General features: G+C 46.0%; 1 protein-coding gene across 17 annotated transcripts in view; it reads right to left on the reverse strand.

Moving 5' to 3' along the window:
* Nucleotides 1-1,605: 1,605 nt before the first annotated feature.
* The window catches only part of TRAF3IP2 (TRAF3 interacting protein 2), a 40,400-nt gene continuing 29,044 nt past the window's right edge, over nt 1,606-12,961 (reverse strand). For 9 of the 17 annotated variants that reach the window (XM_001504045.7, XM_070225426.1, XM_070225415.1 and 6 more), the window contains 4 exons: nt 9,495-9,563; nt 8,263-8,379; nt 4,588-4,662; nt 1,606-2,174 (listed from right to left, as the gene is read on the reverse strand). In XM_001504045.7, coding sequence (XP_001504095.2) covers nt 2,028-2,174; nt 4,588-4,662; nt 8,263-8,379; nt 9,495-9,563 — 408 coding nt within the window. In that variant the 3' untranslated portion in view covers nt 1,606-2,027. The remainder of the gene's footprint in view (nt 2,175-4,587; nt 4,663-8,262; nt 8,380-9,494; nt 9,564-12,961) is intronic. The other 8 variants (XM_014734583.3, XM_070225419.1, XM_070225423.1 and 5 more) reach the window with 3 other exon arrangements.

Consider the following 12,961-nt stretch of genomic DNA (forward strand, 5'->3'; position numbering starts at 1 on the left):
TAACACTTTGCTGACTCTTTGCGGAACACCAGGGACCTTCCCTCGTCGGCCGCCTGGGGTAGGAAGAGTCACTGAGAGCTCAGGACAGGTCTCTGAAGGGAGAAGGGGTCATAACATCCCGTTGTTAAACCTTTGCAAACCAGAAACATTTCAGAGCAGTAATTGCTGATGTTATTTTATTTACAGTTGTGTGAATCCTTAATGATAGTGTCACCTCTAAAAAACATAGTAAAAAAAGAGGAAGAAGAGTTGAAGTTTGCGTTTGGGCTATTTTTCAGGCATTTCAAGTTAATCAGACAAGAAAAACTACCAGGTCTCAAATGTTCCAGAGCTAGAGATACTTGAGATAGAGTCTTATAAATGAGTACTTAAGGTATACTAGCTTTTCTTTTCTTTTTTTTTCTTTAAAACAAAGACATCCACCTTACCCAGTAGATATCTAGGTTATAATGTAAACAAAACTAACGTTCTTTGCAATTCATTAGTAAGGTTTCTTCTTTAGAGTTGATAAGTATTTGTCTTTTCCCTATGGTGACGTGCAAGGGTTGAACCAACTCATAGCACAACTGAGCCTTGTTTAAGAGGTTAAGTAGACAGATAAGAGAAAGCGGGAGCTCTCACTCCCCAGAAGTCTTCATATTGGCTTACTCTCTCGGGCCGTGAAATATATGGGTATGTTTGTGTATTCCTTTTTTCTTGAGATCAGACCAGCAAGATATATTTCTAAAATTATTAATGTAAGGATGAAGATATTAAAAAAGAAGAAGAAAATGTCTCTGTTAAGAAAAATGTAGTTTTGGGGCTGGCCCCGTGGCCGAGTGGTTAAGTTCGCGCGCTCTGCTGCAGGCGGCCCAGTGTTTCGTTAGTTCGAATCCTGGGCGCGGACATGGCACTGCTCATCAGACCACGCTGAGGCAGCGTCCCACATGCCACAACTAGGAGAACCCACAACGAAGAATACACAACTATGTACCGGGGGGCTTTGGGGAGAAAAAGGAAAAAATAAAAAAATCTTTAAAAAAAAAAAAAAAAAAAAGAAAAATGTAGTTTTATCCCCTGGGAGACATAATTATGAAAACTCAGTCATTCCTTAAAAGAGTATTTACAGTTTAGGTCCTAGACCTTAAACCTTTGAGGATCATCCGAGATACTTTCTGTCCATGTCATTTTATAAACGAGTCCCCAGAATTTCAGAACAGTGACAGGACTTGCTTGAGCCACACAGCGAGTTAGTGGTAGAACCAAGACTAGCACACAGGTCTCTCAAACCACAGTTCTAGCCTGCCTTATGTATTCCCTGTCATTTCATACGAAACACAAATATTTTTACATATATAGTCAGACCCTATTTAGAATCTTTTTGAATCATGGTTGTGTGCCATACAAAGTTGTTTTTTTAAAAATTTCTACTGCAAGAATAAAGCTTTCAAGATTATGTTAAAAGGGACTGTTTAAATATCTGGCTTTAATCCTTTAATACAGAGTAGTCTGTTACATTTATCTAATATTATATCTAAGCAGCTTTATTAAAGTCCCTGGAAGAACCGCCCATATCATTATGAATTAGTACGTATCCATCTCCCTTGAGATAAGTGAAACTCAATCTTACAAAAGAGTAAACATTTTATTATTTGTACATGAATCAGTTTGGTCTGAGGACACACAAGCATCTGGCTAACTCATAAAAGTAGCCTTAAGCAATGGGAGAGTGGGGTCATTTACATTTATTGCAACATCACTTATATTATCTACTTGCTAAGCACCGAGAGGCCCCAAATGGACACGTCGGACTGCTAGGAGGAACATGCAGTGAGTTTCAGAAGCAGGGAATGCAGAGCAGCCACGGCCTCCGTTTCAAAGACAGGGTCAGTGAGGTCCCAGGAGGGAGAGTGCTCTGCAGAACAGGTTTTCTGGGGTAGGAGGGCCCCTCTGAGAGGGACTGAAAACAAACAGCCTCAGCTAGAGGCGTGCTTGTCAGAACAGGGCCCCAGACGTGGCGTGGCCCGGTGATCTGGGGATGGAAGGTGTCACAAGGGTACCACTTGAAGGGTGGGCAGAGGCCCCCGGGGAGGAGCCACATACTCTTCCTCTCTGAGCAGCCGCAGCAGGATGTTCTTTTTATTCCTGGGCCAGCTGTAGACGTGAGTGTTCTGAAGCCAGGTGGGCACATGTTCCTGTGGGAGAGAGAATGACAGGAGCAAAGGCCATTGGAGAAAAATCTGGATTCCAGATCCCAGGCTCAATTCCCAAACATCTCCGGCTCTCCCTATCCTGGGAGTTGTCTATTTTGCTTTTGGAAGAGTGAGCACGTGAAATGCTCTTGGCTTCGGGTGCAAGCTGCGTATCTCATCATGGAAACCACATGTGCACAGCATTTTCTGTCAGTCTCCCAGGCTACCTGCCCTTTGCATTTCAACGTGCTTTTCACCACCCTCACATAAAAGGGGTAGGACAGAGGTCACGCAGAGAGATGTGAATTCCCCTGTGGCTTCACAAGAAGTATGCCGAGGCTATGGGCTTAATCTAATTCATCATCCTTTCATTCCAGCCACGGGGCTGGCCTGCAGTAGAAGGAGCCCCCCAGATCTCAGTTATCAGGCACAAGCAGAAACCGTAAGCCTGGGATCGTGGGGGTGCAGTTTCAGACTGCCCTCAGGGAGTGGACATTCTGTTGGGGAAAGGCATAATGAAGAAGTAAAATGTATACTGTGTTCGATGGTGATACGTGCTGTGGAGAAAAATAAAACAGAGAAAGGGGCTAGGGAGTGCCAGGGCAGGGAAGAAAGGTTTGCAGTTCTAAATAGGGTACTTAGGAAAAGCCTCACTAACGAAAATGGGCAAAGACCTGAAAGAGCAGAGAGAGCGGGCTTCAGGGACACGTGGGTCCAGGCAGATAGAAGAGCCAGGGCAAAGGCCCTGTGGTGGGAGCATTCCTGGTCTGTTCAAGGAGCAACAAGGCCAGTGTGGCTAGAGAAGAGTGAGGAGGTCTGAAGGTAGAGGGGGCTGTGTCAGATAGGGCCTGGTAGGTTTACTCTGAGGACACAGGACTCCTTTGGGGACTGCAGGATGAGCTGAGAAGTAGCACCTGCTATATGTCAGGCATCCTGCTGGGTACTGATGATACCCAAATGAAAACGACACAGGTACCGCCTTGAGCTCACAGTCTTATCATGGAGTCAAAATGTAAAGAAATTACTTTCTAGGCAATGGTGTCCCAAGGGGGCAGGCAGTGGGAACAGTCTGCCCGAGCACAGGCAACAAGGGGATTGCCTGAAGAAGTTTTAAAAACAATAAAACCAATGAAAAATTGGTCTGCTTTTTCTATCACCATAATGCAGGAATTCTAAACAATTACTCCCAGCACCCCCACCCCAACCACATACCACTGACTCAAGGTACTATAATTAAGAGCTCCCAAGAGAGGGACAATTCAATACCTCGGCATGGGGGAAGAGAGGTCCGGAGAGGCCAGAGAGATTGGGTGATAGAAGAATAAGCAAGAGTTCACGAGACAGACAAGTCAGGGAAGGGCATTGCAAGTAGAGGGAATAGAAAGTGCAAAGGCACAGAAACATGAAAGAACATGGTGTGTCTGAGGGCATGCCGAAATAGTCCAGTATGATGAGATGGTAGAGTCGTCTGTGCACAGGGTGATAAGAGGGAAGGCAGACCAAGTAGGCAGAATTCTCTTCTAAGGAGCCTCATACGTCATTCTAAGAAAGGTGGATATCATCTTGTAGTCAGTGGGAAACCACCAAAAAATGTCTAAGCTGGAGAGAGATAGATCAGATCTACATTTTTTATTTCCTCTTTGACGGTAGAGAAGAGGATGCTAGTACAAGGTAAAGATGAGACGGGGAGACCAGTAAGGAGATCTTCCAGTGATGCAAAGGCATACTGTTGTGCAGGTTGTGAACTATACAAGCCTGCATGTCTCATTCACATAAATGGGACTCCCTCATTCAGGGCGGAAGTCTCAATGCAGTCCTGACATCTAGGGCTCCTCCAGGGTGAAGCCTGAGCTCATGGGGCTGTGGTCTGACTCTCAAGACATTTGCTACACCACTGCCTTCCCTTCGCAAAGCCTGGCATGTGGCCTCAGATGCTTTTGCCCCCATTCCCCAAACCTGCTGGCATGCCCTCTGGTGCAAAACCCCTCGTATGAACCCCAGCAAGGTTCACTCTGGTGACTGTGTAGATTTAATTCCTGTATTCTACAGCTTTGAGAGCTGAACTGTGCAACAAAATACTTCCGTGGAACAGCCAGTAAAAACCCTACACATCTTGACTTTTATGTACAAGAGATAAGAAGTATCAGATGAACAGTCTCTTTTTCTCTGAGTTAAAACACAAACTACTTCTTTGTGTGTAATGGCTATTTGAACAATTAGGACCACGATGGTCTCTCAGATATCGCTGTGAAACCTTCCTGATGGTGCTGCTCAACTGAGTGGTACAACTCGTTGATCTTTCTGGTAACAGTTATCTTCTTGAAGGGTTGATAAAGAGTTGACAAGCCTTTCCACTTAGAATCCCAGATGGTAAGCAAACCAAAAGCTTGAGTTATAAGCTTTTCTGTTTGTTTACCTTCTTAGCATTTGGGAAGAGCACAGGGATGAATCTGAAATTCATGCTTCCTTGATTTATGAACTCAATCTGCATCTGGAACAGAACAAATTTGAAGGTTTAATTTCGGGAATGAGGATCAAGAGTTAATGGTACCCACCATCATGCACGCCCACACGGTATTTTTATTCTGATTTCCTTATTTGAGTGCCACACACTTGTAGTTTTAAGCTTTCCCCCTTACACTCCTATGCCATTCACTCATTCATCAACCAGGTATTGAAGACCTATTAAAAGTCACACTCTGTGCTAGAGGATTCAAGGATTAGGATACCTTCCAACATGTGCTAAGTTGGCTCACATCAGCCCACAAAAGCCAGTTGTGTGCATTTCTTCCCAGTTCTGTGTTCAGTGACTTCATATTAGTAGCTTGAAATTGGCCATGGTGAGAATATGTATACCATGGAAATGCGCAAATGCTACAAATCAGGAATTTTTTTTTTAGAACCAGTTTACCAGAACACCACGGATACAATCCTTATCCTCACTAGGCCAGCAGTTTAGTGAGGAGGCAGAAAAGTAAATGACCAGCCACCGTGCAGTACGAACAGTAGGAACAAACTGCTGAGGCAGTCCCAAAATGAGGTCCATCTATTCTACCCCAGTGGTTTGAAGGAGTTACAAGGGAGGTGTCGTTTGGATACTGAACGAAAAGAATTTGGTCAGGCAGGGCAAAATGGGGGTGGGGGAAGGACATTCTCAGGAGAGGAGACAGCATGAGCAAATGTCCAGAGGTGAGAAAGTATGTGAGTGGGCTTTGGACCAGCTAGTAATGCACTGCAGCCAGAGCACAGGACAGGCTTGGGAGGGACGGGGAGCGGGGCTGGGGGGCCGATTGTGAAGAGCTCTGTCCACCAAGCTTTAGGTTCCCCACACCAGTCCCAGCTTGCTCAGACACTGCGCTGGCCCAAAAAGATTTAGCTGCCAAGAACTGTATCAAAACCAGAATTTTAAATATGAGGGGATTTAGAGTCTTCCAAATCCTGTGACCAGCACAAAGCTTTCAGGCCTCTGATGACAAGGAGATGAGGAATTATGTGCGCCCAACTGTTTCACCTTCCGATTGATTTTTATAGCCAAGAAGTCTTCCTCGTGCATGGGAATAAAAACAGAATGGAGAAGAAAGTGACAGTGGTGACGAGTGGTTATTGAAATCACCATAGAAACCCCCTCCTAAACACACACTCTTAGACATTTACAAATACACACACACACATAATCACAGTACACACAAATCCTCCACAAGGTGTTTTCTCAGAACCACCTCCCTTTAAGAACCAGAAGACAGGGCTGGCCCAGTGGCCTAGTGGTTAAGTTTGGCATGCTCCACTTTGGCAGCCCAGGTTTGGTTCCCAGGTGCGGACCTATACCACTCGTCCGTGGCCATGCTATGGGCGGCAACCCACATGCAAAATAGAGGAAGATTGGCACAGATGTTCACTCAGGGCAAATCTTCCTCAGCAAGAAAAAAAAAAAAATCAGACGACAACACCAAAAGCATATTTTAAAATGCCCCAGGTACTGTGCAACAAAAAGCACCAGTCACACCCATACAAATACATGAAAGGAAGGGCAGAGAGCTCATAAGTTAAAAGTAGAGAACTGGATTTCATTTCTGACTTCCAGAACACCGTATACTGTAAAATTTTGCTTGTCCACTAAGCTACCCAATGCGTTGAGAGGCCAGCCAGCAGCAGTGCATTTTTTATTTTCTCTCCTATTTCCAGATGTTGGCCCTCTAAGAAGTCATTAGCTCTATGATGCAGTTACTCATGAGAGTGAGTAACTCTTCACTCACTCTGTCCTGGAGCTTTCTGCTTCCTGGAGGGGACCAGGAAGTCAGCCAGGTGGGCAGTAAGGCACTTCTGTGTCTGGCCTCTTCACCCACTTCAGTGATGAAGAAGGGTCTAAGACATCATCGCCCTAGGAAACCGAGTTTGGAGACAATCTGGCTCATGGCTGAGCAGTCAGACAAGCTCTGAGGCTGAGCTGCGTATTATTGCCTGGCATTGCCACACACCAGCAGAGCTTGACAGGTTTCCTCAGGAACTGGCAGGGACCTGGAGCCCTTCCCACACACCAGCTGTCAGCTCCCGGGACTGGCAGGTTCCTAGAGATGCAGGCAGGACATCGAGTGCTTTGGGTCCATGCGACATGCAGCTGACAGCCAAGGGATGGCAGCACCCAGAGCCAGCCATGACCTTTTAGGGCAGAAATGGTACCTTTTCTGGGCCAAGCCCATGGCTATGAGAATGGAATGGGAGAGACACTATCTCTTGACCTCTCAGCTTTACTCTTTGACCTCACCATCTTACCTCGGCTTTTACTTTGGGTTGGTTCTGAGCTCAAATAAGTGGTCAATACTTGGCAGAAGAGGAGACAGAGACCCTAAAGACCCAGATGGGGAGCACTCCCCAACCCACCCCCCCACTTTTGTCCTGTGCTCCTGATCCACAAGACAGACCTGGCTTTAAGTCAGCTTCCCCTGAGGTAAAGCTCATGTCCCTCGACTGCCTGACTGCCTCCTGCCTTGTGCTGCTCCCTTATTCCATCTGGGCCACTTGTGCTTCTAGCTCCTTTATGCCCATTCCAGGTGCCTTCTCTGCTTGTGGAATGTTACAGCTGAAATGGAGCTCACAAGTCCTAGTCCAGTGATTTTCAAGCCTTTGTAAATCTCAGAATCCTTGGTAAACAAACAAGCCTAAAAGGCAGACCACCCCCACCCCCAGCACACATGGGCATCCATTAGGGTCTCCACAGGAGAGTTTGAAAATCACAAATCTAGTCGGGCATCCAGGTGAAGCAGGAACACGCTCCACAGCGTCTCTACAATCATGGAAAGTAGGAAGACTGCTAGCCCATAAAACAGCCAGTTCCAGGGCTGGGTGATATTTTCAGTCAGAATGCTCTATCAGATGCTGAGTAAGTCTGCCTCCCTATAAATTTCTCCCCTGGTTTTAATGTGACCAGGCCCCATAGTTTGGCTGAGGCAGTGGACTCTTGCTCATCTATCACGAGCTAAGAACAACCCCTTCCCTTGTCTGAGCATCAGATGTGTGCCATATACTTCACACCTATTATTTCATTTAATCTTCACAACAACACTGTAAGTATTAGTGTATTTAAATGTTTTATGAATAGGGACGTGAGGCACAAAGAGGTTTAAGCAGTCGGCCCATGGTCACACAACATGTACGTGGGGAAGCTGGATGTGAACCAAGTCTTTCTGACACAAGAGCACGTGTCCGTTTCACTGTGCTTCTCTGCCCCTCTGAAAAGGCAGGGGACAGAATATGACACAGAGGCAGGGGCCTGCTCTCCTCACAGCCTTGTCTCCAGCCCCTCCTAGGACTTCATATTTGTTGGTAAACAACCAAGCCAGCGGAGCGCTGCCTTCCAGAATCTTGGAACTTAGAGATGATGGATTAATCTCCCCTTGTTACTGATAGGAATAGAGTCCCAGAGCTCCGGTGACTTGCCCAATGTCCCAAAGGTAGATGGAGCCGGAACCAACATCCCCCTCTCCTGCCTGAGGTTCTTCGCCCATCTTCATGCCACCCTCAGCGGGTCTCTAGTGAAGAAGGCAGAGCTCATCTCCAAGGGGCGGCAAGGTGCTGGGGTTCCCTCAGCACTCACCATTCGATGAATGTATTTAGTATGTAAGCCATGCTCATCCTCGTCCAGCTGCGACTCAGCGCCTTCCACATCCTGTTTGTATTTGGGGCTGATTGCTACGATTATCATCACTGTCTTCTGTTAATGAGAGGGAGAAAGCGTGTTTATGGAAGTGTAAAGTGTGGTCCATTTGGTGAAGGCAGACTGGGAGCTGGCCAGCAGGATTGTAAGCATTCTCTGACATACTCGAGGATGGAGGGCTGGGCTCCTTCTCTGTGGAAAGTGAAAGGCCCCCACTCAGGCAGACTCCTGTCTCTCCTTCTCCCCTCTGAGTCCCTCCCCGGCCCCCTTCAAACACGCAGAGCAAATGGCTCCGACAGGGGCTCTCCTAAATGGATGCGGTTTTACCCACCATTTTCCACAACCATCACTAATAAACGTCTGATGAGAGCCGGAATCACTAAGTGATTCTGCATCCTGGTAAAAAGGCTCTGCAACACCCGCGATGAAAAACCCCTTCCCTCTCTCCCTCCCTCCGGCCGCCGGATCTAAGCTGTCAGTTACTGCACTCCTGACTGCCCTGCTTGCCACTGTGCGTGTTAGCACAGTCAGGCGCAACAGACCCTTCAGCACAAAGGAAACATCAGGCTGCAGACAAAAGGACAAGCCGCAAAACCCCAGCCTGCTGAGACTGTCCCCCCGCCGCTCCCTCCGAAAGAAGCGGCCGAAGCGGCCGACACGGCCACGCTGGCAGCAATCAATTTCTATCTTGTTAAAGCACAAAGTGTCACAGTGGCCAGTATAGATTCTGTCAGTGGAAAACAAATCACAGAGCTGCAAGGGGGGCGCCTGGGGGTGGTGTGCCGCGTGGCCTGCGAGGCTGCCTGGAAACCTCTGCAGCCCTATCCTACCAAACACTTGGGGTGGCCTCAGATTAAATTGAATTCGCCGGTCCATCCCCACTCCCCGCCTTCATTTCCTCCTTTCCTATTCTGGTCAAAAAATTGTTTGCTCTGATTGTTATCAACCACCTGTGTCTGGTTTGACTGTTATTTCCTGCCCGGGCATGTCCAGGAGGGCGACCCCATCCTTCCTCTCCAGGCCTCAGCACAGCTGCCAACAAGGGAGGCTTTGTTGCGACTTTCTCAGCTTTGGGCTTGGTGGCCATGCCTCTGCTTCTTTCCTGAAATAACTTCGCAAGCTAATTGTCTTTCTCACCAGAAAACAAGCTCAGAATTTTGGAATGTACTTACATCCCTAAGGTAGCGTTCCATCCACTTAATGATATCAATGCCTCGGATTCTATCCTCAAATATGTCAATCTACAAGAAAAAGATGTGGGAGGTGGCTCTTAATGAGAAGCTTTCTCCAGACGCTGAGCAAGAAAAAAAACACAAGAAAACATATACATCTAAAACTGAAAAAGGGACCAATGCTTTTTGCAGGGAGGCGCATGTAAATCTAAAGAACAAAATACAATTTTCTTAAAATGTTCCCAGTTTCAACGTTAGTCGGCATTGAAGTATTAAATATCCATAATTAGGATATAGTGGTACACATTAAAATGTATTTTTGGCTACACAGTAATTATGTTTTAAAAATCGGAGAGACATAGTAGACCACCAAGTTGGATGTAAGCCGGCAATATACATACTATATACCACACTATGTATATATCTGTAATTTGAGAGGCACACGTGATTCTGGAACATTTTAATGGATGCGTGACATGCAAATACTGAGATACAATTGTAGTGCATTACTTGCACGAGCCAGGTCATTATTATGGTATTATGTCCAGTTTCTATCCATACCTTTAAAAAAAGATTGCATGAAACTTGGAGCGAATCCAAGGAACAGTCACAAAAACAATTACGGAGATGGTGGGGGAAAGGTTCATGATGAAAGTCAAGGAGGAGAACTCGTAGGCCTGGAAAAGACTGATATTAAATATCAAGTCTTTGAAGGGGAGAAAAACCAGTTGTTTTCTATTTTACAGAAGACCAAATAAGAAGGCCTTTCTTGGGCTCAGGCTTGTCCTGCAGCCAGAGAGTAGAGTGTGTGTGTCCAAGGTGCTCTTGATTGGAAGAGGGATTATGTACTGAGATAGGTGACAGGGAGAGTGTCCTTGAGGAGGGGCTGTTTGGTTCAGCCACACTACTCCCAGACCAATTGTCCTAAATGTCACTCTGCCAAGTCCCACACTCAGGAAGCTTTCCACACCATCTGCAATGCACTTTGCCTCTTTTCCCCACACGCCCTGTCTACTTTACTCCCCACACTGGCACCCCTGCACCTGAAAGCACAGCGCAAACCCCCTGTTCTGTGACTCCTCCCCACACACTGACGTCCTCTTCACCTCACCTAACCCTTGTGACCACTAGTGGTACTGGACGCTTAACACATTATCATAACATTCTTTCATTTGCTAACTGTCTCCTTTATGTCCGCCATCTCTCTTCAGCCTGGTTCTAAGCTTCCTATGGAACAAGATGGTGCCTCGTGTCCACCGAACTGTCAGATACGAACAGTACATAATACAAGTTTACAATATGTTTCTTTACTGATGGGACATCAAAAATGGAGTGGATTTCCTTTGGGTTGTTGATTCCTGCTTTAAAATGTGTGATGGCCAATGACTTCCTGGGGTAACCTTGAGGAAGCTTTTGTATCTCTCTGTGACTGCATCAGTGCTCCATTTCTGTTGTATAAGATGGAAGCAGTATAGTGTGAGGGTTGAGAAGAGACAGATGATGTGGCTCTACTCTCAGTTCCACTATTGGCTTCTGCACTTCCCACTTGCATGACTTTGGAAATGTTACTGAAACTCTCAAAGTCTTATTATCTTCATTTGTAATATATGGCTAACAAGCCTACTTCCTATTGTGGTTGTGAGGATTAAAATGAGTTAACATGGAAAAGGCATATCCTAATGCCAGGCATGAAGTAAGTACTCGATAAATGATCATTATTATTATTATCCCAGCACCTAAATTATTCTCTGTTAGGTGGACATTCTGGGAGGCACAATGTGCTGGTTATCTTCCATTTGTCTCTCCAGACTTCTACTAAAATCCATAGCTCCTGGCAAGCCAACTTCTCCACATAGCTGCTGTTACGGGCTGAATTATGTCCCTCCCAAGTTCGTATGTTGAAGTCTTAACCCCCAGTGCCTCAGAATGTGACTGTATTTGGAGATAGGGCCTTTAAAGAGATAATTAAGGTAAAATGAGGTCATACAGGGCCCTTATCAAATATGATTGGGGTCCTTATAAGAGGAGATTCGGAGACACAGAGGAAAGACCAGGCAGAGGGAGAAGATGGGTATCTACAAGCCAAGGAAGAGGCCTCAGACTGAAACCAACCCGGCTGAAACCTTGATCTTGGACTTGTAGGCTCCAGAACTATGAGGAAATAAATTTCTGTTGTTTGAGCCCCCCAGCCTGTGGAACTTTATGGCAGCTCTAGCCAACGAATACAGCCTCCTCTTCGGGCTGCAGTAACCACCGTTCGCTGGCCCCTTTAGACCTCGGGGTGCTAGCAACAACCTGCTTTTGTTAGTCCCAGGCTATTGCACTATTCTCGGTGGATTCCCTAAAACTTACCTAGAGCTTTGAAATAGTCCCTTCGTTAAACTCTCCTTAAAGTACCCATTCAGTTTTTTTCTCCACTAAGGGGATCTTGCTGTATCAGTATAGTAACTTAGCTGTCCAGGACGGTGCTCCGAGATTCTACCACGAGGCTTCATAGTGATGAGGGGTCAAGGACAGATTTAGATTCTGTCTAAGCAGCTGCTGATTGTTAAGGTCACAAAAACCTGTCTTCCTCTCCAGTAGCAGTCAGTATACTTTTTTTTTTTTCGAGGAAGATTAGCCCTGAGCTAACTACTGCCAATCCTCCTCTTTTTGCTGAGGAAGACTGGCCCTGAGCTAACATCCATGCCCATCTTTCTCTACTTTATATGTGGGACGCCTACCACAGCATGGCTTTTGCCAAGCAGTGCCATATCCATACCCGGGATCCGAACCGGCGAACCCCAGGCTGCCAAGAAGCAGAACGTGCAAACTTAACTGCTGTGCCACCAGGCCGGCCCCTCAGTATACTTATTTAGAAATGACCAACAGTAAGATCTTTTCTAAATGTTGGCCTTATGTCCTGTAATTTTATTTTATGTCATGGTTACCACAGTGCTTTCTTATTCCAGAAATGAGAAATTGAAATGTTGGTCATGATATAGTCATGAAGTTGGAGTGTATAAATTGTATTCTTTTTTTAAAACTTCCAGACACTCCCATTTTTAAAAAAAAAAAAATTACAGAATAAGGGAAAAATTCAAATAAAAACTCCTGTTAAATAATGCTAAATAATCTTTAAAATGGACCTTTAGTCACTAAGTGTTTCCCTCTTTATCCTTCAACATTCCTATTTGTAGACATTTCCCTTAATTATTCACCACTCTCTAGAATTTGCTGTCACTAAATACCCAGAGGTGGGATCTGGGAAGGAAAAGAAGTGGTCTCAATGTTAAGGAAAGCCAGCTCTCCGAGCAGCCCCCTGTGGTATTTTCTTTATCCCAAAGAAAAACTTACGTGGCTTTGAGCTGTGCTGTGTCAAGGCACTGCAGGGGGACTTGAGAAGTGTGCGCTTCCTGAGAGTTCTTGGGCCAGGATCCCAGTGAACCGCAGGGCTGGGTTGTCTGCCTCCCCTAGAACCCGACCAG

This window comes from Equus caballus, chromosome 10 (assembly GCF_041296265.1).
Source record: "Equus caballus isolate H_3958 breed thoroughbred chromosome 10, TB-T2T, whole genome shotgun sequence".
NCBI classification, from domain to species: Eukaryota; Metazoa; Chordata; class Mammalia; order Perissodactyla; family Equidae; genus Equus; species Equus caballus.